The 26,948-nt window shown below is 35.2% G+C and overlaps 2 protein-coding genes across 2 annotated transcripts; both read right to left on the bottom strand.

Moving 5' to 3' along the window:
- Nucleotides 1-15,327: 15,327 nt before the first annotated feature.
- LOC104213476 (NAC domain-containing protein 41-like) lies at nucleotides 15,328-16,263 on the bottom strand. Its single transcript, XM_009762984.1, has one exon. It carries the CDS (start codon nucleotides 16,261-16,263, stop codon nucleotides 15,328-15,330), a length of 936 nt encoding a protein of 311 aa, XP_009761286.1.
- Nucleotides 16,264-19,606: 3,343 nt separating this feature from the next.
- On the bottom strand, nucleotides 19,607-25,646 carry LOC104213475 (uncharacterized). The gene is made up of 6 exons (XM_009762981.2): nucleotides 25,501-25,646; nucleotides 25,235-25,299; nucleotides 23,120-23,237; nucleotides 22,486-22,925; nucleotides 21,904-22,198; nucleotides 19,607-21,036 (listed from the first exon to the last, which is right to left on the bottom strand). The coding sequence occupies exons 2-6, from the start codon at nucleotides 25,267-25,269 to the stop codon at nucleotides 19,864-19,866; spliced, it is 2,061 nt and encodes a 686-aa protein (XP_009761283.1). The 5' UTR covers nucleotides 25,270-25,299; nucleotides 25,501-25,646; the 3' UTR covers nucleotides 19,607-19,863.
- Nucleotides 25,647-26,948: the final 1,302 nt, after the last annotated feature.

The following is a 26,948-nucleotide window of genomic DNA, read 5'->3' as shown; positions in this document are numbered from 1 at the left end:
TAAGAATTCAAGAATGTGAAGTTTTCCTAAAGGTTCTGCAGCCTCTCGAGGATAAATACAGACGTCTCCGTACCGATTCGTGAGACTCTACTAAACTGGCTCATGACTCGCGAGACCAATTAACCTAGGCTCTGATACCAACTTGTCACGACCCAAAATCCCAACCCGGTCATGATGGCGCCTCTCGTGAGGACAAGGCCAGTCAATCAACAAAACAATACATCTCTTTATAATTACTTAGCAGGAATAAGTCTAAATCATGGGCAATATAATCTTAAATGCGAAACAAACGTGATAGAACAAGGAAAAACCCTCCCAACTCAGCCCGAAATCGAGGTGTCACAAGTCATGAGCTACTACAGAGTTTACTAATATTTTAAAAAGTCTGGAATTATCATAAATAACAAAGATAAGGGAGAAAACGGGGTTGCGGACGTCAACAGCTACCTCGTTACTCCTAGTCACCGCCTGGTCTGGAAAGAATCAGCGCTCAGGAGCAAACTCAGCTCTGCCTGTATCTGCACACATGGTGCAGGGAGTAATGTGAGTACTCCGACCCAGTGAGTAATAAAAATAAATAACGACTGAAAACATGAAATCTCATAACGGCACAATATAGCGCTATCCCAAGCAGTAAAATCAGTTATACAGTAAAATAGTGAGTATCAGATAATTCTTCTTTTAAAACAGTAAAGACAAATAATTTCCACAGTAAGGATAAATCAAAAGCTTGCCCCTCGGGCTCAATATGTAAATCTCAGTATAGTATCAGCCCCTCGGGCTCACTCCCAACTCACCAGCACACAACATCAGCCCCTCGGGCTCACTCCCAACTCACCACACACAAGCAACGGCCTCTCGGGCCCACTCCCAACTCACCTGGGTACCCTGCGCTCACTGGGGGTGTGTACAGACTCCGGAGGGGCTCCTACAGCCCAAGCGCAATATCAATAGGCCTGAAAGCCTTCACACATCACACACGAGGCCTGAAAGCCTCCTCATATAACACTCGAGGCCTGAAAGCCTCCTCACATCACTCAACATATCCTCACGTATGGCCCTCGGCCTCAATCAGTCCAGAAAATAATCATAAGCCTCTTGGGCATCAGTAAAACAATAGTGCTCAGCTCAACAACATTATAAATATCATTAAATCTCGAGTTGAGTATAAATGTAGCTGAGTTCACAAAATAATATAATTCAATTGGACTGAGTTCAAATAATATTTCAATTCGTGAGGAAAATAGTGATGTAAATTCACAAAAGATTTCAGATAATTGGCACGAAGCCCAAATATGGCAATAAGCCCCAATCATAGTGAAAAACAATAAATCTTTATCAATTACGCGGTAAAAATATCAACTGGGATGGACCAAGTCACAATCCCCAATAGTAAATGACCCCGCGCTCGTCATACAACGCGTGTCTCATCTCAACATAGCAGTATGTTGTGCAATCCGGGGTTTCAAACCCTCAGTGCATCATTTAAAATCATTACTCACCTCAAGACGGTCCAATGTCTACCTCTCCGGTTAGCCTCCTCGTACGACGAATCTGCCAAAAAAATCACACAAACATCGATGAAGTTCGATTTCTAAAAGACGGAGTTGTAACCATACATATATGGGACTTGCCCCTTAATGGTACTACAATGATCCACTACTCTTAGGTAAACTTCAATCTACAATACGTCATTCAATAGGGCCAATATTAGTACTAAATTCCATAACTTATGCCATTTAGGCATATTATCAAACACCTTGTAGGCATAGATATTTACACCTCATAACTATAGTATTGGTTCTTCCAACTATTACCATTAACCAACAATTCATCTCACCATCATTCCTAACCAATTTATAACTTCCAACTACACATGTATGACCATCCATTCATACCCAACCAACAAAATTCCATCAATTAAACACCTTTAAATCCCTACCATGTTCATGTATTTAAATTGGGAATTTATGGCCTCCAATCAACATACCATAAGTTGTAATACATGATTCATACTCATAATTCCATATTAACTCCATATATGTAAGTCTAAGGTGTAGGATTACCTCTTGTAGACCAAATCTTGAAAGTCAACTTTGGGGTGTTCTTGAGATTTTGAAGAAATCCTATGAAATCCAATCAAAATCATATTGTAACTAGTGATTGTGAAGTGAAATCACCATGAAAGAAAACACACTTAAAAGCTTGACTTAGGAGTGCAATTGGTGCCTTGGTCGAGTTGGGATGTAGAGGAAGCCCTAAGCTTGAGAAATGACTCAATTCCTCTCATTTCCGGTCTTTAGAGTACTTAAAAACCCTCAGTCGCGCGAGTTCGCGCGCTGTTCGTGCGTTTTTGCTGAGCATTCTGTCTCAGACGCGCGAAACGCGCGACTTCGCGCGATACTTCGCGCACTCTGACACCTGACCAGTGAAATGGTCATAACTTCCTGTATACACTTCCAAATGATGAACGGTTTATTGCGTTGCAAACTAGACTCAAAGAGATTTAATTTGATAGGTTCTAGCTCACACAACTCCTTATATAACGAGAGATATTATCGTTCAAAGTGAGGCCTTGTGCGCACTCATTTACAACTTTCGTCTATTATGAAATTTCCAACTTCAAAAGTTCCCGTTAGCCATCCGAAATCATCCCGAGGTCCCCGGGACCTCAACCAAAAGCACGAACATATCTTAAAACATTATTGAAACTTATTCCAATCATCAAAACACCTCAACAACATCAAAACCATTAAGTTACATCGAATTCACGCCTAAGTTCTTCCAAAACTTCCAAAACTTCCAAAATACGCATTTGATCAAAAACCCGACCAAATCACCTCCGAATCAACTGAAATTTTGTGCACAAGTCCAAAATCACCTTACGAAGCTACAACAACTCTCAGAATCCCATTCCGACCACCGGATCAAAATCTCACCTACCAACCAGATTTCGCCAAAATCCTAACTTCGCCAAAATAGGCTAACTTCTACACCGAACCTCCAAAATTACTTCCGGTTGCTCTCCTAAGCCTTAAATCATCCCCCGAAACTAACCAAATCATCGAAAATAAATTCCGAGCCCTCTAACTCACAAGTCAACATCCGGTTGAATTTTCCAAACTAATTCTTCCTTAAAGAGACTAATTGTCCCATTTCATACCAAACTCGATCTGAATTTTAGGATATGAATTGAACATTTAGGATATGAATTGGACTTTTAGTTTATGTATTGGAATTTTAGTTTATAAATTGGAATTTTAGGATATGACTTGAACTTTTGTGGATATGAGTTGAACCTTTAGGATATGAATTGAATCTTTAGGATATGAATTGGACTTTTAGTTTATGTATTGGAATTTTAGTTTATAAATTGAAATTTTAGGATATGACTTGAACTTTTGTGGATATGAGTTGAACCTTTAGGATATGAATTGAACCTTTAGGATATTAGTTTATGTATTGGAATTTTAGTTTATAAATTGAAATTTTAGGATATGACTTGAACTTTTGTGGATATGAGTTGAACCTTTAGGATATGAATTGAACCTTTAGGATATTAGTTTATATATTGGAATTTTAGTTTATAAATTGAAATTTTAGGATATGACTTGAACTTTTGTGGATATGAGTTGAACCTTTAGGATATTAGTTTATGTCTTGGAATTTTAGTTTATAAATTGAAATTTTAGGATATGACTTGAACTTTTGTGGATATGCGTTGAACCTTTAGGATATGAATTGAACCTTTAGGATATGAATTGAAATTTTTGGTTTATGTATTGGAATTTTAGTTTATAAATTGAAATTTTAGGATATGACTTGAACTTTTGTGGATATGAGTTGAACCTTTAGGATATGAATTGAAATTTTTGTGTATGAATTGAACTTTTAGGATATGAATTGAAATTTTTGTGTATGTATTGAACTTTTAGGATATGAATTGAGCCTATAGGATATGAATTGAACTTTTGTGGATATGAATTAAAATTTAGGATTGCGGGAGGATTTTGTAGAAGGGGTTGATGACTTTATTAGACATGCAATGCAACTTCCACCAAGAATAACTTAGACACAGTACATGGCATAGTGTGCCTTTAATTGTTGTTCTCATTAGCGACAATGATGATGAGAAGGCAATGGCATGTGTTTCAAACAGTGATGGTGTAGGTAGGAATTTAACATTTCCTAAATTGATAAAAGAAAAGGTTATAGAGGAATTCTCTGCTTCATTTTCCAAGAGGAAGTAGAGAATTCCTCTATAACCTCTTCTTTTATCTGCTTAGGAAATGTTAAATTCTTACCTACACCATCACTATTTGAAACACATGCCATTGCCTTCTCATTATCATTGTCGCTAATGAGAACAACAACTGATCAAAGACACACCCTGTCGGGTACTGTATCCAAGTTACTCTCTGTATCTAAGTTCATCCCGAGTAATAGTACCACGAGGATAATCACCAAAGCCACCAGACAACTTTATGATGCCAGTGAAGTAAGATGAGTTATTCAATGAGACTCGTATTGTAAAGAAGAAGAAAGAGACTGATCTAGAAAGGTGGGTCGAGGGTCGAGCCTCGACTATACATGTAAGTTTTTTACTTTTCATTAAGTATTTTGATTTACTTTTATATAAATTTTGAAATACTAATTCAATATAATTTTTCTTATAGGTTCGCTTCACAGCTGATGTGGGGGAATTCATACGCAGTCAGCCACCTAATGAGTCGGGCGAGGCAATCCAACTTTCGGATGAGGATGCTGAAAGAACACTCCTTGAGTACTTTATATACTTTGAACTAGACAATAGAACCAGTTTTCGAATGGGCTTGTAATAAGCGTTAACTTAGTTTTGTTAGCTTAATGTGTTAGTTCTATTGAACTTTATACTTTGTTGCTTTTTATTGTTGTTGTTGTTGTTGTTTGTTTGTTGTTGTTGTTGTTGGCATAAAATGCATGTTTAGGATTTTTGGTAAGCTGGCAGGTGGTGTAGCTGCCAAAACAGGCATTTTCTGGCAAAAATATACCAAGAAAAGCGACCAACTTTGGTCGCTAATTGGTCGCTTTTCCCTTTAAAAAAATAATTTTCTGGGCAATAGCGACCAACCTTGGTCGCTAGTTAACCCAGATTTCTCAAAAAGTGACCAACTTTGGTCACTATTCTATTTAAAAAAAAAATCTGAAAATATAGCGACCAAAGTTGGTCGCTTATAATTAAAAAAAATTATTTCTTGAAGTTAGCGACCAACTATGGTCGCTTATTTTTTAAAAAAAATAAAAAAAAAAAGCGACCAATCTTGGTCTCTATTTTCCAGATTTTAAAATATAATATTTGGATTAGAGGCCAAAGTTGGTCGCTTTTTTATGATTAATAATAAATAAATAAATAACGTATTTTACATTTAGAGACCAACTTTGGTCGCCAAAATTATATTATTAAAATAATAAAGCGACCAAAGTTGGTCGCTATAGTCTTTACCCGGAATATTTGGTCCTTTTACCTTAGAGACCAAAGTTGGTCGCTAATTAGCGACCAACTTTGGTCCCTAAAATAAAGGGACCAGCAATATTGCGACCAGGCATGTTTGGTCGCTTTTAGGCCTATAAGCGACCAACTTTGGTCCCTAAAATAAAGGGACCAGCAATATTGCGACCAGGCATGTTTGGTCGCTTTTAGGCCTATAAGCGACCAACTTTGGTCGCTTTTTACCGAATTTCTAGTAGTGGAAGTCCTAACCCGTAGTCTGCTCGCCTGCAAAACCAATTCTTACGTTGTATTGCAGACCAACGTAGGTTCCCAAAAGAGAACATCAGTACCATCCATTGTACTCAATGAGTCTCAATGACATGGGACGAAACTTTAATAACATATACATTACGAGCAAATATTCTAAATGCATATAAAACATAAAGCTTATAAGAATAATTCTAAGATAATTGCATAATAGCAGTTTATGAAAATTCTAAAAGAAATTCTTTTCTTTTTTCTTACTTGTAAAAAAATAATACTTCACTTTGTACTTCGGGAGTTCCAACTATCCTGACTTATTTTTGGCTTAGTCACCGTGTGATCGGTACAGGTTCGATCCCAACCTGATCGAATAGGGCCAATCCACGAGGTGCCACTCGCTCCATGGTTCTCAGCGCTCATTTATAATATCTTAGCCTGGCTAAGTAAATTCTCAGCAACGAGACCCTCGACTCGTGTACTCCCTACTTTGGCACAAGTAGTTTTAGGAAGTCAACGCCTTGGCCAGGATCCTCGGCCTTGACGGTAACCCCTTCTCAGAATAAAGGATACTCCCAAAAATCTTTTCTTTCTAAAACTTCTTCTTGTGACTTTTCAAGTCTAAATCTTTTAAACATACTCATATTGGAATCCTTAAGTGTAAGGTATGACATAAGAATAAAATAAACATTCAAATGTATTTCAAAATATTCTTGCTTCTTCATGAAATTTTGTTTTTCAACATGAAAATGGCCTATAAGAATTACACAAAATCTAAAAATTTAAGCACATATATTAGAATAAATCATCTAAACTTTAACTAAAATAATTCTAAGCTAATAAGCACTCATTCACTTCAATTAAGTACATATTAATTCTTCTAAACAATTCATCAAATACCTTGTATGCATGCTTTTGTGAGTTAAACCACTTTGGTAAAGGGTTATATCAACTCACCTCAAAACTTCTCGAGCTAATACGTAGGCCCCAGTCCAATTGATACCAGTCAAACAATCGATTCTACAACAACCAGTGCATTTTAATTAAGTTCACAGCTAAACACGGGACTTTACTGTTGATACAGAAAAACAAGGGAATTAACTATTCAATTCTTACCTATTACCACTGCAGGATAATTAACAATAAGAAATTTTATATACCTGAGTTCAAGAATTAGTGATTTGTAAAGAAATCTAGAATTTTCTTTTTGTTGCCTGCGTGCCTTGCGGTTGTTGCGTAAATAGAACAACGTTCTATTTTTTTGGTATAAGACTTTGCTTAAAGTTTTGCATTCCACAGCCCTTTATGTGTTAAGGCACGTGATCCCTTCTTTTTTTTTTTGGTTTTTACTTAACTAGTATTTAATCATACCTTTTAATAATTAATAATATTAAAACTATTAATAATCTCCCAATTGTATATCCAATTATTTATAAATAGAGAAGTAACTCAAAATCAATTACAAGGATTTAAATTCATAATAGAAGTATAATTTAAGAAAAAAATTAAATTCTATATTTAGCAAATGCTGAAACTTCTATAGATTTGAGGACTGTTACAGCCCTCTTGAAATCCCATGAAAGGAGGAACTGCTTAAGAGCATTATACCTGACAGGGAGCTTGACAAAGTCCATAAATTTGCTTGTGAAGGCGACATACATGGTTTGGATGCAAAGGATCAACAAATCCTTGTGGTTGCTGCATGAACACGGTTTCCTCTAGTTGGTGCAGAGGCCATCTGTACGTCACAATCAGAGAAAGAATAAGTCTAATAGTAGTATGTTTAATTACCAAACTGAAAGTAGCATGAAAGTCAATTCCTCGGCATTGGTGAAAACTTCTTGCTACAAGACGAGCCTTGTAGCGTTCAATGGAACTATCAGGTTTATGTTTAATGGTGAAACACCCATTTACAACCTATAATATTGTGAGCAGAAGTAGATGGTACAAGTGACCACGTTCTATTTCTCATAAGAGCAGCATACTCATCATTCAATGCTTTACATCACTTGGGATACTTTTGTGCTTGTTTGAAGGTGTTAGGAGTTAAGGGCACTGGAGAAGAGGATTTTGTAGCAAGATAATCAAATACCTGCTTGGGTTTGAAAATATTATTTTGGGATCTAGTGATAATATATCGTGGAGGAGGAGCTGATAGGGTTTGGGAATTTGGGCAGATAGTTGGTGGTGAAGCCAAGGTCTGAGAAGTAGAGCTTAAGGAGGGAGATGGAGAAGAATGTACCTGATCTTGAGGAGATGTGATGGCAACACTGTCCGTGGAGGTTGAAGAATTTCTTGCATGAGTGGCCTGAGTAATTGGAGGTAAGGGGATGGACGATTAGCTGGAATACTAGTGGAGGTTGGAGGAATAGGTGATGGGGTCGAGGGACATAACCATGCAGTTGTTAATACGGAAAAGTGACAGGTTAGATCAGTATGTATGGAGACAAATGGAAAACTATACTCAACAAACACTACATGGCGTGATATGAAGATTTTATTGGTGGTTGGATCAAGACAGGCATAACTATTATTAGATGATGAGTAACCCATGAACATGCAAGGACGGATTTTTGAGTCATGTTTGTGCTTTGAATAAGGTCGTAACCAAGGGTAGCACAATCAAATACTTTTAACTTCTGAGGGTTAGGAGAATGGTGAAACAAAGTCTGAAAGGGAGACTTTCCTTTGAGGAGGGGAGTTGGTAATTTATTTATAAGGTACACTGCTGTTTGAACAACAAGAGACCAAAAACTTGAAGGAGAGAAGCATGGTGAAGAATAGTAAGTGTTGTTTCAAGAACATGACGATGCTTGCATTCCGCTATACCAACAAGTTGAGGTGTGTATGGAGGACTCAAGATGTTGAATGCCAGAGTTTTGAAGGAAGGATTTGAGACCAAGATATTCCCACCTCCATCAGTATACAAGGTACCAATTGTGGTGGAGAAATAATTCTCAACTAGTTTCTTGAATTAATAAATATTTGTGTAACATCATATTTGTGTTTAATTGAAACAACCATGTATATTTTGTAAAGTGATCAACAAAGAGAACATAAAATTGAAAATTATCAAAGGAAGTGATGGGAGCTGGTCCCCAAAAATCAAAGTAAATTATTTCAAAGGCTTTATGACTTCTAACAAAAGTTTTACCAAAAGGAAGTTGATGATTTTTATTACAAAGACATGAATTACAAAAAATGGTTGAAAAAGCTACTGGGAGACCAAAATGAGATATAAAAGTTTTGGTTATTCGTGGTTGAGGATGACCAAGCCTTGCATACCATAAGTTTAGCTCTGGTGGTAGTGAGACGACAAAATAGGCTTGTGGTGAGGCAGTAGTGGACTTGACTGGAAGCTTGGTGGTTGGCCACTCATAGAGATCACTCTTACTCCTTCCGCGAAGTAGTATCGCGCCTGTGCTCAAATCCTTTATAAGATAAGAATAAGAAAAAATTCAATAGAAGTTAGATTTTGACGACAAAATTGAGCTACTGAAAGTAAATTACATTTTAACTTTGGCGAGCACAAAACATGTTCAGGTGTGAAAGGACGAGTGGAAGAAGTAGAATGAAGAGTAGTTTGCCAATATGTGAAATAGGAATCTGGTTAGCACCCATATTTAAGAATAAAAGAACAAAGATTTGACTGGACGGTATTCACGAGCAGATGACAAACATGAGTGAAGAAGGGTCTTATGTTACCATTTTTGGTGGTAAAGAAGATGTTCTTGTTCTTCCATTCCCCAAACCCACTTCAGCTTTCAAGAAATACTGTTACCATCTCCGATGACTATGTCATCACTGCCTGAAAACTGTTGGACTTTAAGCCATTGGGCTTTAAAGTAGAAGAAGTGTGAATTGGAAATGGAGGGAAATAAAATAGAGGGAAAATGAAAATTTGAAGAAGTGAACTTTTGTCTTGCACTTTGTCCCTCATTGGTGAGGGACAATTACATTTGTATGCTTATATATAGATTCACTTCTTAAAGCTCTTAAAAGGAGTTGAAGAGAATGAACCCTCGCGTCGTCGTCGTCGCTCGCTCGGCTCGGCTTCGGCTTTGGATTGGATTTGTCAAATGATCGATAAGATTATTTTTGGACAAAATTTATTTAATTATTTAATAAATAATTAAATGCCAAGTCACTGCTGAAAATATGCCAGAACCCTACTGAAAGTTCAGAGGGCCTCGCTAGCCGCGGTTCTGCCGCGACCGCGGCAGTCAGAGCCTGCAGTCAAATTCAGAGAGCCTATCTGGCCGCGGTTCTGCCGCGATCGCGGTAGAATCGCGGTAGGCCGCGTATTTTCTGAAAAGGCGCCTTTTCAGACACCTCTTCTGATATTTGCCTATAAATTCTGAGGCAAGGCTGCATCTTCTACATACGAAAAACACTCTAGAACTTCTTTCTTTCTGAATATACTGCATCCTAATTTCGCAGTCTCTCTCTCTCAAATTCGTAAGTGTGATTTTGCTCCGTTCTTTGAGTTCGTTGGTATCCTGCAGTTTGTATTGCCACTATTGTAGGAAGGTTTATTCCGTTTTATCCTGGGAGGATTTAATCCATTACCTTGGCAACGTGTGAGGAGGTTAAAATTCCTTAAGGATGCACAAGAAAATTGTGGACTCGGAATATTTCTGATTCTTTACTATTTTATACATTTCTTTATTCTTCTAACAGTTTTTCGGATTTTTGTTTTAACACAGTTACGTTCACAAAAACTCTGTTATAGAAGTAAGATTCCCAAGGTTGTCTGTCATGTGGTGAGATGCGCCAGAATCAATGATCCAAGAATTATCATTATTCTTGTAGGAGCGAGATGCCATATTCGCCTGAGCTTCATATTTGTTGTGTGTTTGAGAGCGACAACCTTTAGCGATGTGGCATCCAAAGGATTTGGAGGATTGATTTTGGCTAGTAACGTTCCTGCCATTAGAGGTATGGTTTAATTTGGAACTCCTTGGTTGCATCGCTGTGGGTTTTGATTCCCAACATTATTGTAGTTTTGGTCGCTGAGAAATTTAGGCGTTTGAAACACGCTGGTTGAAATTTGGGTTGCAATAACTGGAGCAGCAGCTTTGGGCTCTGATTATTGAACAAAAACTTCATGAGCAAGAATTTTATCATATAATTCCTCAAAAGATATAGGATTATCGTGAGCACGAATAGCTGCTGAAAGTTCCTGAAACTCAGGTCCAAGACTACTAAGTACTTTGATAACTAGTTCTTTATTGGTTAATGGGGATCCACCAGAGGCGAGATCATCAACAATAGTTTTTATATTTCCTTCATGTAGTCAGCAACCGGTCGAGCTTCTTTTCGCAGATTGGCAAGAATTTCACGAAGGCAAAAATTTCTGGATTGTGATTTGCTTGCAAAAGTTGTCTGAAGTATCACCCATGAATGTTTCGTCGTCACTGCATGAGCTATCATATGAGCAATAGAGTGATCGACAGATGCCATTATAGCATTGTGTACCAAGCTGTCTTGGCGCTGCCAGAATTTACAGTTGGGATTAATAAGCTGCTGATTATTTTCAATGATAAATTGAGCAGGACACTCTGAAGATCCATCAATATAGCCAATTAAGTCATAACCGAAGAGCAAGGTTGTCACTTGGGCTTTTCATGCGGAGTAATTGGTGCTTCCAGTTAACTTAAGTGATAGTTAGGATGTTGGGTTGAAGGAGACTAATTGAGAAGGTTGGATAACTGAACAAACTAGTGAGGGAGAGGCTAGTGAGGGAGACGTTGAGTTGTTTGCTATAAAAGATGAGTTGGTTTGAATTTCTGAAACCATTTTTATGGACCAAAAAATGGGTTTAACTCATTGGAGTTTGAGATGCTCTGATACCATAAAACAACTCAAATTGTTATAAGAATTTTCACACACATGCCTTCTCATTATTGGAGGTTAGTATTTACTGTACAAAAGCTATATTGTTAGGATAAGATGAGATCCATGTGATTAGGGATTACATTACAACATAAATAGATTAAATCAAATCTGAGTTGGTTGTGAAGAGGCCTTATCCGTACTAACCTCTTTAGAAAGGACAAGATAAATGCATTAGATCTAGATAACAGACTATCTCTAAAACTCCTATTCAAAAGAGCAATCAACGAAATAACATAAAAGGGTGAGAAAAATCAATCGAAATTACATAAAAGACATTACAATCCCAATTTAATAAAATATGATATATATATATATATATATATACACACAACAAACATTAGGGACATGAATAGGGAAGGAGCAGTGAGAACTGCACTTGCCCTCAATAATTATTTCGTGATAGATTAGTATCGCTAACAGCTTGTTTGGATTGTTGTTACATATCGTTTTATAATGTATTGTTGTGCTGCATTGTATTTTATTGTTTGATGAATACAATGTTTGGATAGATTGTATTATTTTTCGTCGTTTCATGATGTCACGCACCAACAATATGAAGAATAAACTTGCAATATTACTAAGAAAAAATAGGATATAGAGTAGAATATTATATAAAAAGTAGGGTTAAGGATAAAATATAATTATTTAATAATAAGAAAGGATAAGATGCGAGAAAAAAAGCGAGGTAAGGACACCACCACACCAAATTCGTCGTTGCATAAAGTGATAATTTTCATCGTTACGTAACGATGGATTTAACGATACGCTACAATAAAATTTAAGTGATAATCAAAACAAATATTATATTTAAAATAACAATACGATACAATACAATAGGCAACAATCATCCAAACAAGCTGTAAATTGTAAGCCTTACTGATATTATGATTTTGACTTTTTGTTAAAAGCAGATTCAGGATATTGATTTTATGGGTTCTGAATTTTACAGCAATGACTTCAAATTCTTATACTAACCGAATTTTAAATTTATAACATAAATACACGATTTAAGACAAATCTACTAGATTCGAGCAAACCCGTAAGTTAACCTCTACCTTCGCCCGTGTTTTCAAAAGTAGCCACTTTTGTCACCTTTATCAGTTTGACCACCTTCACCATCTGGTCCAATCACCATAACAGGGGGTGTGCTGACTTTGAAACGTTCAAGCCTCAGCTCTGATTGATCATCTCCAGTGAATTCCCTTGGAGTAGTACTCCCAAAGCTCAAGCTTCTTTGCATAGTAGTCACCTTCTTGTTTTCCCATATGGCCTTATCACTAAATTTCTTGAATACTTGCACAAAATCTTCATAAATATTTCCCGGAAATATTTTCTTGAAAAATTCATTTCTTTTAACGTAGATTTCCTTGAAAGATTCCAAGAGTTCAAGCAACCTAGGATCAACAATTTGCCCTGACTTCCATCGAATCATCATATAACGCCTTTCTTGGCTCTTTTCTTCTTCTTTTATTATGATTTTAACTAGATTTATAGTCGAAGGGTAGGACAATATATAGGATGTATTTATGATTGAGATTTGCTTGTTTGCGAGAATAGATAGTTGTGCATAAGGTGATTTCTGCTGCCTACGCGTATTTATAGGGCTATGGAAATGCATTAACAAATTTATCTTAGAGAGACACACATTATGAAGAAAAAAAACGAAAAAAGAAAGTTCTGCATGTACGTCAACCCAACCGAAAAAAGAAGTGGATCCGGGATTTAAATCTAATATAGTTTATCTATTAAACTTTTTAGCATTGTACCGTTAAAATTTATAGTTCAAATCTAATATTTGTTAAAATTTTATTAGGTTTTTATATAGAAGTTCATAATCCGTATCAAAATTTATGAATTCAGTTGAATCTGTAGCGGAAAGGCTACATTCTCCCTACCTAATGACACCCGTCCAAACAAGAAAAAAATCGTATGTGTATGTTGATTGGAGAAACAAGAGATGAGAATTGTCTATTAACAAAAATATTTACGTAGAACTGATGTCACAAACATTATCCATCTTGTAATTTCAAATACATAAAAATATATTCCAACGCTAGCTATACTTGCAGCATTGTCGTAGTCAAAGCGCCTTAAAATGAAGTACTCCTACAAAATACACGCAAGTACGTATCATCCCTGAATGAAAATTATTTTCTATATCTAACAGCATATCATTTTTAAACATAAATTTGACTATTTTTTCCTCAAAGCTCATTTGATGAAGATATTGCCTTACGTTATTAATAGCTCGTCATTAGGGGATGGATGAAGCCCTAATTAGTTCTTCTATAACGTGTAAGAAAACTTGATGAATTGTGTAAGGAAGCCATGGCTATACGTTGCTTCCACGGCTGCAGTTTCCCGTTTCTAGATATAGTTTTTTTTTTAATTGCATGATCTTATTTTTTAATGATGTAGTGTCTGGATAAGTTTATACACATCTCTTATGACTATCTTACAGGACACCTGCTACCTTTCACCAGTACATATAACAAGTAATTCTAGCCACCAAAATTAAGCAGATGAAAAGAAGTTACCTAATATTTTTTCTGATAACTATCCCAGTGTGGTCTATACTAGTTTTCTATAACCAAGGCTAGGCATTTTTGAACAATCGCAGTGGTCTTGGTCCTTTTTTTTTTTTTTTTTTTTTTAAATCAGTTCGATTCAGTCAATTTGTACTTTATTTTTAGGAAGATACACCTAAATCTCAAATTCTTTTGCTAGAGCGAAGGCTTTTATTAAAAACAGAAAATTAACAAAGTACAATAGTTGGAACTGAACGAAGAGATTCAGCCCCTATTACATCAAAATCTACGTGCGGTAAAATAAAGTTGGGGGTTATAAAAAACTACTACATTCTGGGAAGTTGAGTCACGTAAATTTCAATGACACTAGAGCATTTTATCTAATAAACAGTTTTAATATAACACCAGAAATATACAATGCTAACAGATAGTTCTATACAGGAACAATACTAATTTATGACACATACTTTTGAAGTATTTTCTGTTTTTCCCTAGGCGTGTTATCCTTTACTTTGCCATCACAAAGTATTAGCTGTTGTTTAATTTGTATTACCCTATCAAATATAAGTCTATGAACACAAATAAAAACTGAAATAAAGTGGCCATCAAATTAAAGAAGAAATAAAAAAGAAAATGTATTAGTATTTCGACCATCATCCTCCTCTAGAAAAAAATATTCTCGCAATTGGAAAATCTGGTTATCGTTAATTCGTTATATATAGCGCTGACATGGACGGATATAAATGATAGATTATGGGTTCATTCGAATCCAATAGCTTGTTCGGACCTTGTTATGCATTAAAAAATTCATTCAATACATACATATAATTGATCTCGAACCCAATAAAATAAATAAGTGGTGGTAGAACCCTAAACTCAAACCGTATAGTTCAAATCTTAGATGACCACACATATCAAGAGAAAAAAGAGTAGAAGCATAAGGTCAAAGTTCACGTGAAAACACACTGCAAAACTTAGAAAACAAGAAATAATACCACTACAAACTGCAATTTATATATCTTTAAAAACATTTAAACTATGTATCAAAACGTTGTAATCAAAGAAAAACTATATTTAAATCCTAAAAAATAATAATGTCATAAAAGTGGAACAATGAGAGCATTAATTTTCACTAGTAAAAGAAAAGCTTTTATATTCAAGCTAATATGATCACTTAATTGGTTTATCTATTTGCATCCCTAAATCTTGTTCTGGTAATACTTCGAAATTAATCATTGATAGGAACCAATCGTTGCTATAATCTGCATATTGATAATCAATATTTTGCTCAACCCCAGCTGCCAAATAGTTAGCTTGTTCTTGTCCATAAGCTTCAAATCCTTGATTTTCGAAAGTGCCTGTGATCAAAGTATTTGCTTCATTTGTGTGCATCACATCATAAACGTCATTTACGAGGGCTAATTGGTTCATGTCGTTGTTGGTAACTTGATGATGATTTCTCTCAAGTACCTCAATATACTCTACTTGTTCACCTGTGTCGGTTATGGGTACGGTCAGTGCACCGGAAGAATCGCCCTCCCAATTCCAAGTTTTTTCCTCGTTACTACCTGATAAAGAAGTGACTAGTTCGTCAACTTCTTCCTCCATGATCTCGTTACCATCCACTTTTTTCTCATTCATTTTTTTGTCTTTGATTTTGCAAAGAACGATTATATCTTCATTGCTTTCCTTAAAATAATCCTCCGCCAAAATATATTCTTTCATCAACCACTTATCATTCTGCTCCTTTACTATATTACTTTTATATTTCAAACTTCTCCTAAAGCCAACAATAATATTCTTCGATCCATGTTTAATAGGTGCACCACCTGATTGGTCTTTCCAAGTTCCTCTCCCAACTGTCCTTGAAAATTTCTTAGTTGAATTCTTGAATCTCTTCAATTTAGAAACAAAGTAACGTGTTTTCTCCTTCGAATTTGAATCTCCAAAAATTTGCCATGGCTCTGTGACTCCGATTTTTGCTACTTCAATATCACCATCAGGTGGCAAAATTCCGCGATGCACGTAACGTTTCAGAAAGTTTATCAACTCAACATCAGTGGGATGAAATCGAAAACCCATCGGAAGCTTAGCTTTTGGTAACATTCTATCTATACTCGTATTTCACTTATATATATATATATATATATATATATATATATAATACGCAAAAAGATAACAAAAAGGGAGAGTTAAATGTGATGATGAGAATAAAAAACACGAAAACGAACAATTAGATGAAGCTAATGAGTGATGTGATGAAGATTATATAGAGGGTTTATAAAATATAATCCTTCTAGTTTTTGGATAACACTTGAGCGATGATCATGAGCTGAAAGCCTTTGGAAACTAGAATTAGGTTTAGGGTTTCTCGTGAAGTTGGCGGGAAATATAAATTAGCTGCTATATTAAGTAGTTAGTTAAGTAATTTTATTTGCTAATTTTATTTATACTTATTTCCACCTAAATTATTTTTAAACTTAATTCACCTTTTTAAATCTTATTAGTAGAAACATCGAAAGAAAAACAATATTTTGAATACATGCATCCATAATTATAATAAAAAAGCAAGTGTAGATTTTTATAAAGTGTTGGAACCTAATTTTCACCAATCAGAAATTGTTGCATCGAAATATCAAGAATTATGTAGAAAAAGAAAAAGAAGCCTCACCCCATTCAACAGATCATGACTTGACTTCCACGTAAAACTCAATCATAAATTAGGGTTAATTCATAAGAAAACCCTAAACTATTCACGTTTTGTAAATTCGTACTTAAACTATGTGATATTGCTATCACACTCCTGGACTACAATTTTTCCAATTTAAACCCCCAATACGGCCTGCTGTATGAACTTTACACTCCTGGACTATTCACGTTTTATAAATAAACCCTTAGTTTCTAATGAAGAATTAACTTAAATAGCCGCCAACCTAAGCGCTAAAATTTAAAATAACAAGCGGATGTATACTATATGTATAATCCATATATAATCTTATGTAATCATTGTATAATCTATGAATACTGGCTAGAAAAACTGAAGTAAACAATGAATTCGACAGATTATTTATGTAAAAATCCCTTTTCTAATATGCAAAAGATACATAATTTACGGTACATACAACTTTAGACCCCGTAAAAAACCCCAAATAAGAAAGACGATCTGAATTCACCATTTTCTATTTTCCATTTCACGATCCAAAGGAATTCAAGGTTACATTTGTGGAGAGGTGGGGTGGGGGGTGGGGGGGGGGGGTTTGGTTTCACCTTTGATAGCTCGAACAACCAATTCCTTCAACAACATTTAAACACCCGAATAACAAGTCTATAGACACTATAATACACAACAACTTTAGTAAAAGTTTCTCTTATTATTGTACTAAGCTTTTTCTTTTCCATTATCCTATCCATTTAAGCAGAGAATACGTAGTGGAAAATCAAAGATAATATTTCAGTGTATCACTCTTGGGAGAAGGAAAAAAGTTGGGCAACAACCTCTTCATATATTGGATTGTACCGTTTGGAAGTTATTGTTCGACATTTGCTGAAGAAATTATATTCAACAGAAAAATTCTTCATAAATATGTAAAGTAACATGAAAGGAAAACAAACTAGAGTTTTTTTTTACTTTTAGCCCGCGCCAGAAACTATTTATATTTGGTAGCTTAAAAAGTGTATAAATTTTGTATACTTTTTGTATATAACATACATAATGTATATACATATATATACAAAAAATATACGTTTTTCGGCTATTATTTTGAGAGCGGCTATACAATGTTATTTTTCCAACAAACTATTGTATATAAAAAGCTCATGTACATATAGCTTGAACTGATCTTATAATGTCATTTTCAGATTAAAATATAATTATGTAAAGTTTTTTAAAAATAATCAAATTAATAAAGAATATACAAAGTGGGAAAAGAAAAAACAATCCCCTAATCACAGATCAATGAAGTAATGCTCAAATGACTAAGCTGTTGAACTGGAAGATAAATCATTAAATCACAAGATGAATTTCCTTTGCCGAAAAATTAAATGTACAAGGAAACTTCTATTATAGAGGCAAAAAAGATTCAAATTTTTTATATATGGGTCATTGGTTCCACTATCACATGTAACGTTTCAACATAATTTTAAATTTCTTTGACAAAATTCCAACCTCCGGCTTTACGGTAATTTTTTTTCTCAGTCTAATTAGAATTACAACAATAACAGACACAATGTAATTCTATAAGTAAGGTCTTGGAGGGTAGTGCATACTCAACCAGCTTGCCCCTACCTTGTGAAGGTGGAGGAACTGTTTTCGATAGACCCTCGGCTCAGGAAGGTCTAGCCAGAATTATTGGAACCATTATTTTCTTGGCCATTTTTGTCTTGACCATTTGGTCCAGCAACTATGACAACAGGAGTCTTAATCTTGAATCGTTCAAGTCTTATATTAGACTCATCTCCAAAACTCAAGCTTCTCTTTACTGTAGCTTGATTTTTCATCTTCTTGTTCTTCCTTATAGCAACCTCTAATTTCTTGAACACCTCCACAGATTCTTCATAATTCACAGGGAAGATTTTCTTGAAAAATTTCCTTCTTTTCACATAGAGTTCCCTAAATGATTCCAAGAGTTCTAGCAGCTTGGGATCAACCATTTTTCCTGACTTCCATCGAATTATATTAGGCCGATCTTCGTTCTTATTATGTTCAAGGTCAAAATCATTTCCAGTATTGCTAGTGCTTGTTTCTGATGACATGTTTCTTGTTTCTGGTGCTATAATTCAAGTGATCATATGTGGACAGTTTCTCTATTGTTCAAATGAAGTTTTTGCTTTGATTATGGATGATTTTGTTTGGTTGGCCCTATATATATATATATATATATATATATATATATATATATATATATATATATATTAGTGGGACAAGGGAATATTTCTTCTTACTAAACGTGTAGTTGAATTTGACAAGCAAATGAACTATGATGATTTAGTCAAAGCTGACTAGTAAAAAAAAAGACTCAAACAACACATTTCTTTTATGTTTCTGTTTCCTTTCTTAAGTTCTCCTTTTCCTTTTCTGTTTCCTCGAGATTTCCATCTCTAACAATGCACAACATAAAAAATATTTACACATTCAGTGAAATTTAACCTAAATAACATGTTGCCTGCTTTATATTCAAAGTAATTAGTTCGCTTATTATGAGCAGTTGCACGTAGTTATCTTTTAAGTGATCTAATGTAAAAATTCTCTTACACGATTAGTTAAACTCTGTTAGTTTTTCGTCTTTACCAAGCATCGCCCAAGAGGAAATTTTAGACAATTAACAAAATGTCCCTGCCTCAAATTCCAACCCTCACAAACGAAAAGAAAAAAAGAAAAAAAAAAGTGGAAAATGACCTGAGGCAAAGTGGAACAGGAAGGAAATCAAAAGAATGAAAACTACTCCATATGTAATAGCTACCTACTGATAAATTTCATTTATTTCTGAAAATTTACAACACATCTAGGATACAACAACAGCATTAGATAGAAAAGGTATATAGCTGAGGTCTCTCTGTGACCCCTAACTCAGCTAAGATTAAGAAAAGGCAAGTAAAGAAATGATATACAAAGTTACAAACTATAGAACAATAACCTATGTAAACTCTTCTCAAAATATTTGAGGTATATATGGAGACTCTTAACCAAGATCTGCATTATGAAGAACATCAACTACTATACATATTTTGTCTGATATGAGTATCATAACGTGAGACGGAAAATGAGGGAGGTATACCTCTCTCATTCTTTGGAAATTTCCTCGAGAACACTTCACCTGACGATAATTTTGGCACTACATCTGGGCACAAGGTTGGAAAGGAAAATGAGGGCGGTATACCTGTCTCATTTCTTGGAAGGTTTCTTGAGAATACTTCACCTGAGGATAAATTTTGCACCACACCTGGGCACAAGGGATAGGTCGGGTACGTAAATTTGCTAGAGAAGGGAACATGTGAACTCGAGTTAGGATTAAACGTCACTGAAGATGGTAGGCCTGCATCTAAGGTAGTCTCAGAGATAGGCCTATATGAAGGAGCTGAAGAAGAGACCTCAGGGTAAGGTCTCACTGAAACGGCAGAAAGCCTATTTCTGGCAATCGAATTTGATTGAGACTCCATGTAAGGACTTGTAGAGAATGTGTAGGAGGCAGGTTCAGGAGAATAGTTTGCTGAACTGAATCTCGGGGCCAATCCCGGGTAGCTGGCAGTTGTAGTTGCTTCAAGTTGAAAATCTGTTGGCATTCTGAAAAGGGAAGGAATCTCTGATCTGTCCTGAATTCTAGTGGTAGGAATAGAATGTTCCATGATCACGGTAGAAGATCCAGCTCTTAATGGCGGTAAGCTGTTGATTTGTTCACTCAATGAATGTTTAGCTTGTTCAAGTTCCCACAGGACAGAACCTACAACATTCGAAGTGTTATGAGACACCAAGGCAAGTTCATAACCTCTTTGAAAACCTTGTCCTGCTTGCAAACTGCTACCTCCAGAACACGAGGTAGTATGTACTAGGGGGTGCATGGGGGAACAAGTCACAGGAAAAGACTGCCTGTGATTTTCTAAATAATTCCCATTAGACATCGAACGTGCAAACTCTGATGCTGGGCAATCTGATTTAATAATTCTGCTGCTTCCTTTATGTTGCAAGCTGCCCATATCGACATGTGGGGTAGATGTTGAATTGTTTGTAGTTCCATTTTTCTCAGTAGAGGGAACATTGGCTTCTCCATCCTTGTTTGCATGATTTTGCATACTGGTTCGTCCAACTAAGCATGGTTCCTGAGATGCTTTCAAGTCATCTCTTTCTTCAGTCACATCCGAGTAATTCCCAGGATCACACGAATCCTGAGTGGTTTAATGAAAGATGAATGGAATGAGATTAATTGTGACACGCCTTAACAAACATATGCATTATCTTCTCATATTCTCTATCTATGCAGCAGGTAAATACCAGACTAAAGCAAAGTCAAGAAAACAAATAGCAGCAAATAGCAATATGAGTAGCACTTCAGTTTCTAGCATATTCATCTTTCAGAATGATCTCCGTTGCAACGGCTTCTATAAAATGCTGGTTGCTCATTTGTTTTAGTTCTCCTAACCAGACACTGGTTTGGAGCCAAGGTTAGAAAAAGTGGTATAACATTTTGGAAGCAGTAAAAACTTCCCAAGTCACTCTTCACATCTGGGCATAAAAACGTGTGGAAAGGATAGATGTATTCAAGTGAACCACACAATCACGTCATATATTCTAAATCACAAAATCTATTTGTCCGCGACTACATTCAAACATGGATAGATGACAATAACAAATATATCACTAGCCCAATGCAAATTATAATCCTAGAAGTTGCTAAAATCAGTAATATATAGTCCGATAAACTTAGTCAGCAAATCTGGATATCACACTAAAACTAAAATTGGATTGGGACTAGAATATAATCACATCTATAACTAGCCATAACATGAACAACTAATCTAGATTGTCTATCTTCCCAGATTACATACAGTAACAGAAGAGGCTGAGTAGAGCTAACAGAAATCTTCAGAAAAGGGAGAGCTCCATTATAATTTCTCTTATTATTTTGCTAATAAATAATATATATTACCAACACTCTTAACAGAAAAAGGAGAAATATCTCGCCCAGTTACTTAGCAAATATGAAAAGATGAATTATGTGAAATGTGTATGAGCTGAAATATATAAATATATACCCGTGTATAGCTGTTACTCTCTTTGTACTTCTCTTCCCATTCTCTCTGGGCTTTCTCCTCAGCTTCATATTGCCCTATAAGTTGCGCTTGCTGATTTAAAGCTCTTTCCATGTCTTTATCACTCTTATCTTCTCGTCTTCCATTTATTGACACACCTGATGCAGTCACTTGCACTTGATTTGCATCACTGTTACCAGCACCGTCCGTCAATGATTGAGGCCCATTGTTAGCAGAACTTGGGCGAGCCTCAGAGGCACATTCAGCAGAACTATTTTGTAACTCATCACTAGCTGATCTGGTCAATAAAAGAAATAGGTGCAAAATGAGTAATGTTTTAAAGTAATTTATCCAAAAAAAAAAAAAAAGAGCAACGTTATCATATATGTGCTGGTTGAATGTAGGTGTATGTATATGAATGTATGTATTTTTGTCCGGTTTGTGTATAGGCATATAAAACTGTAAAGTAAATGCTGAACACGTAACCTTAAGTCTTTTGTATCAAATAATTTATGAAAAGTATTTAACAGAATGTTTAACGGAATTGTTTAAACTCATATGACGTGTAATTCTAAATGGAGCGACCTGGTATCCCTGCGCCTTATCCGTCGGCATGATTTGCCAACCCGTTTTGAAGAAGAGATGCCCGTTGACGGTGCAAAGTTACATCTCCTCCTATTCGAACCGGTGTATTTCCTCCTGTCCAAATAACGCGAAGAACCTTTGTCACTTTTCCACGACAAACTTCTGGCAGTTGATGGAGAAGATGAAATCTCGGAACTTGAGAATGTGTCCGCATCATCTTCTTCCTCTTTCACGCTTGACGAAATTTTCCTTCCCTCTCTTTTATTTTCAGCATCTTTTGAGTCGGATAAGCTTGTTTCCTGATCAGAGCCTGAACTGAATTCCCCTGAAGCATCATTTATTCCATGGTTCTCTAATATGGACAGAACAGCTGCTGTGGCCTTCTCAGCTTTCTTTCTTTGTACAGACACGGCCTTTAACTGCTCTTCGAGCTCTGAGACCTGTAACATACACAAACAGTTTATTGAAATGATTTTTTCTTTTTTTGAAGGGCAGACAGTTTTGGAAGTGGAAATGAATTAATTAGATATCGAAAAATAAGAGTAAGCTAGGCGTGGGCTGTGCTGGGAGCGATGACTCAATTTGTGGTGTTATATGCTTGCGTACTAAAAGAGAATTCGACAAAAGGACTAACCCTATGTGACAGTTCATCAGCTCTCTGCCTTGCTGTTCGTGATACAGATCTTTCAGCCAATAATCTCGCCCGGAGAAATTCAATTGTTGTTTTAGAATCTTCCATGCCATTGATTTTCCTGGTTAAGGAATTAAAAAATATTGAGATCTACATGAAAGTAACATCTGACACACTGAGGTTAAAAGGACATAATACCATCCCATGATGTGTGATTTTGACAAAACTATTAGAATATAACATGCAAAAGGACGGCAGAAGGTCCCGCGCTTCTAAATAACCACGAGATCTGAATCTGTACAAGAGTTGGTCCAGATTGCTATACCTTGACAATTGATATATCACAAACCTCTGTTATACTCTCTCAGTAGAAGGGGGCTGTTTCAGAAGTTTACCTTAAAGCTGTATACTCTCATTGAGTCTTATTGTATGGTGAAAAATTGAGCCTTCCATTCTTAGCTAACTCTTTCAACTAAAACAATCAACATAGTTGAAAGCATAAGGACTAAACTGTTGAATTGATTGGAATATAACATGTAAGATGATGCAGCGGGATCTGTACAAGCAGCTGGTCCAGATTGTTATGCATTGAAAATCGATATGAAATTCCCCATCTCTTCTTATTTCTCCAATTGGGAATCCCTGCATTTCTCTTTTTCTGTCGAGGGGAGGTCATTTTTAGTGTTTACCTCATAAAGAGCTTAACACACTCATCGAGTCTTATTGCATGGTAATTTGAACAATTGAGCCTTGCACTCTTAGCTGATCTTTCAATAGAACTATCACACTTACTCAAGGTTACAGTCCAAGGATTATAGTTAAGAGATTAAGGACTAAATTTCAAGCACATATATCCCACTGGACCTAAACTACTGTCCGATACAATATTACTCTTTAAAAGTAAATAACCATTATAACTAAGAAAAACTCACATGAAGTACTTTCTTCCATGGTACTGGTTTATAGTTCGAAAACTTAATAATCAATGATTTTTTGAGGAAGCCCCTTTAGTTATTAATAATAGAGTAAAAAAGTTACGACTCTTTCAAGTATGCTGTTTACTCTAGTGCAGCTTAATATACTATCTCAGAGAACAACAAGGCATACGGCATACATCTTAGTTTAGAATATCCAGTTCTCCAATCAGAAACTACCAGAACATGATAAAACACAATAACATATCCAGTATTATCTTATACCGTGGGGTCTGGGGAAGGTAGTGTGTATCCGACCTTACCCCTACCTTGTGAGGATAGAGAGGTTGTTTTCAATAGACCCTCGTCTCAGGAAAGCATAAGCACCACATGAATGAAAATATAGACAAGAAGGGACGGTACCAAAAAGCGATATAAAAGCAGTCATTTTCCCAACCCTCTTACATGACAGAGCTATGTTTAAAAATGACTCTTTATCGCCATATCTTTTCTTCTGTGCTGATTGCTAATATCGTAAAAATGAGATAGAGAAATTTATTAGGAGTTCAATTAACCTATTCCTAAAGTAACTAAACCCATAGAACATGGATTTTCAGCTAACTGTTTTCTCAGCAGATCCATACTAAACACATAAGCCTCATAACTGAGAGCTCCAAACTACAAAAAAGAACCACAATCTCAAAAAAGAATTCTTTTCCGGTTAAACTTCAATTGATACAAAGATTCCCCTTGTTATATTAGAGTAACAATCTTCATATAGATAATTACTTTTTCCTCCCTATGATGAGCATTCTACACATAATGTGACGAGTCAAAGTAATGGATTCCAATTTCACTGTTTTCTTTGCACTGCCTAGAACTGAACCAACAACAACTACGCCTTAGTACCATACAAGTTGGGATCGGTTATACGAATCCTCACTGACCATGTTACTTCATATAGGCTCACTTCAGGCTAGTAACATACAAAATAATATAATGATAAAAATAAAAGTAGAATTACTAGAAATTCCCTATATTTTCTAAAGGAAATATATCAGTCCCCATTCCCATTCCATTGATTTGTATTTTTTATCCCCAAATTGCATGGAAAAAAATATGAATGGGCTTTTGTATTATAAAACAGTTGCACTAGTAAACAATTATGTATGTGTGTGTGTGTTACATACAGAAAGGTCAGTACCTTTGATCTTGATCTTCTTTCCCAGAACTTGCCATTTTAGTAAAAGTGGCTCAAAAGCTCAGCTCCTGCAACAAATTGAAGTATATATATAAAAAATATAATTCAAAAGAACTAACCAAAGACCAAAGTCACAGAAACCAATTCAAGAGTTTTTCCAGAAGAATTCAATTAAAAAAGGAGGAGATTAATTAGTAGTAACATATTCTGACTCATTCTTTATCTGACTCATTCTTTAAACCCCAAAAGAGGAAATCAAACTTACTGACCTTGAAATTGAAGATGACTTCATTTGGGAAAGGCTTAAAGAGAATGTGGACTCATTTTCAGAGATCACACTGTGTCGTGTTCGTATGAGTTTCTGTGCAGGTGCAGAATGAAGAAAGTTGAACTCTCTTTTTATATTTATTTTGTTAATTTTTTGAAGAAGAAATTCGATACACACATTTTATCATTTATATATGAAATTTTTTTCTTATTTTGATTTTTAAGGTTAACTTACTTGATTTGATGTAAACATGTAATTTAATAAGGGATCGTTTGGTTGCTGGTTATAGTTACGTAAGTATTAGTAATGTAGGGGTTTAGTTATGCATAATTTAATTATGAAGGGATTAGTTATGTTATGATTAGTAATGCATAGATTAGTAATTTTATGGATTGTAATGTAAAGATTATTTTTTGTTAATATTTACTTTATTTTAATTATATAATGTGTAATTTAAAATAAATATTTTTTGGTCATTTGATTGTATAATCCATGTATTACTAATACATATATTAGCATAAATTTATGAGTCGTTTGATTGTGGGTTAGAGTTATGCAGGTATTAGGTATGCAAGAATAAGTAATGAAGGGATTCGTTATGAAGGTATTAGTTATACATGGATTAGTTGCGCAAAGATTATTATTATTATTATTGAATATTTGATTTGTTGTATTAGAAATTGATATACATTATATAAATTCTAAAGTAAAATATGTATTTACTTATTTTGTCTCTAGTAGATTGAGAAGAGGAAGAGCCTAGCAGTGAGCCATCAATATCTCCATGCTTGCTCTCCACAGAGTTTGATACTAACCAATCTATAGAAGGAAGTCTTTATGTGTAAAGTAATTGGGGTAAATTTGTCATTTCAATATTTTATCCATGTATTATTAATACATGTATTAGTTATTCCATCTTCTACCCCGCATAATATAATACACAAATTGACTCATAACTTATACATGTATTATTTATGTAGAACTGTAAAATGACAACCAAACATGATATTAATTATGCTGAATTTTGTACAAAATAACTAATGGCTACCAAATATTGTATAAGTTATGTTGCCCCGGATACATGGATACTTTTATCCTAACCAGCTACCAAACGACCTCTTATTGTATAAGTTATCCATGTATTATTTATCCCTATCCCCCCCCCCCCATGGAAAGGGCAACCAAACATAACTTTCGTTTTTTTGTACAAAGTAACTAAAATAAAGTACTATTTAGGAGTAATAAACGACCCCCAAATATTTGGTAGACTGACTTTTTCTCCAATGGATTTAGGTTAAGTGTTTTAAATCATACTTATCCTATTCCTAATTATCGGAATTAAAGAGCTTGGTACTATTATTATTATTATTATTTTGGTAATTAATTGACTTTATTTACCAAGTAAAAATATGTACATGAGAACAAACGAGCAAAACTACCCCACTACAC

The sequence above is a fragment of the Nicotiana sylvestris genome, chromosome 5, assembly GCF_000393655.2.
Source record: "Nicotiana sylvestris chromosome 5, ASM39365v2, whole genome shotgun sequence".
NCBI lineage: Eukaryota > Viridiplantae > Streptophyta > Magnoliopsida > Solanales > Solanaceae > Nicotiana > Nicotiana sylvestris.
Note: the sequence above shows the minus strand (reverse complement) of the source record. Positions and strands in the feature narration are given on the sequence as shown.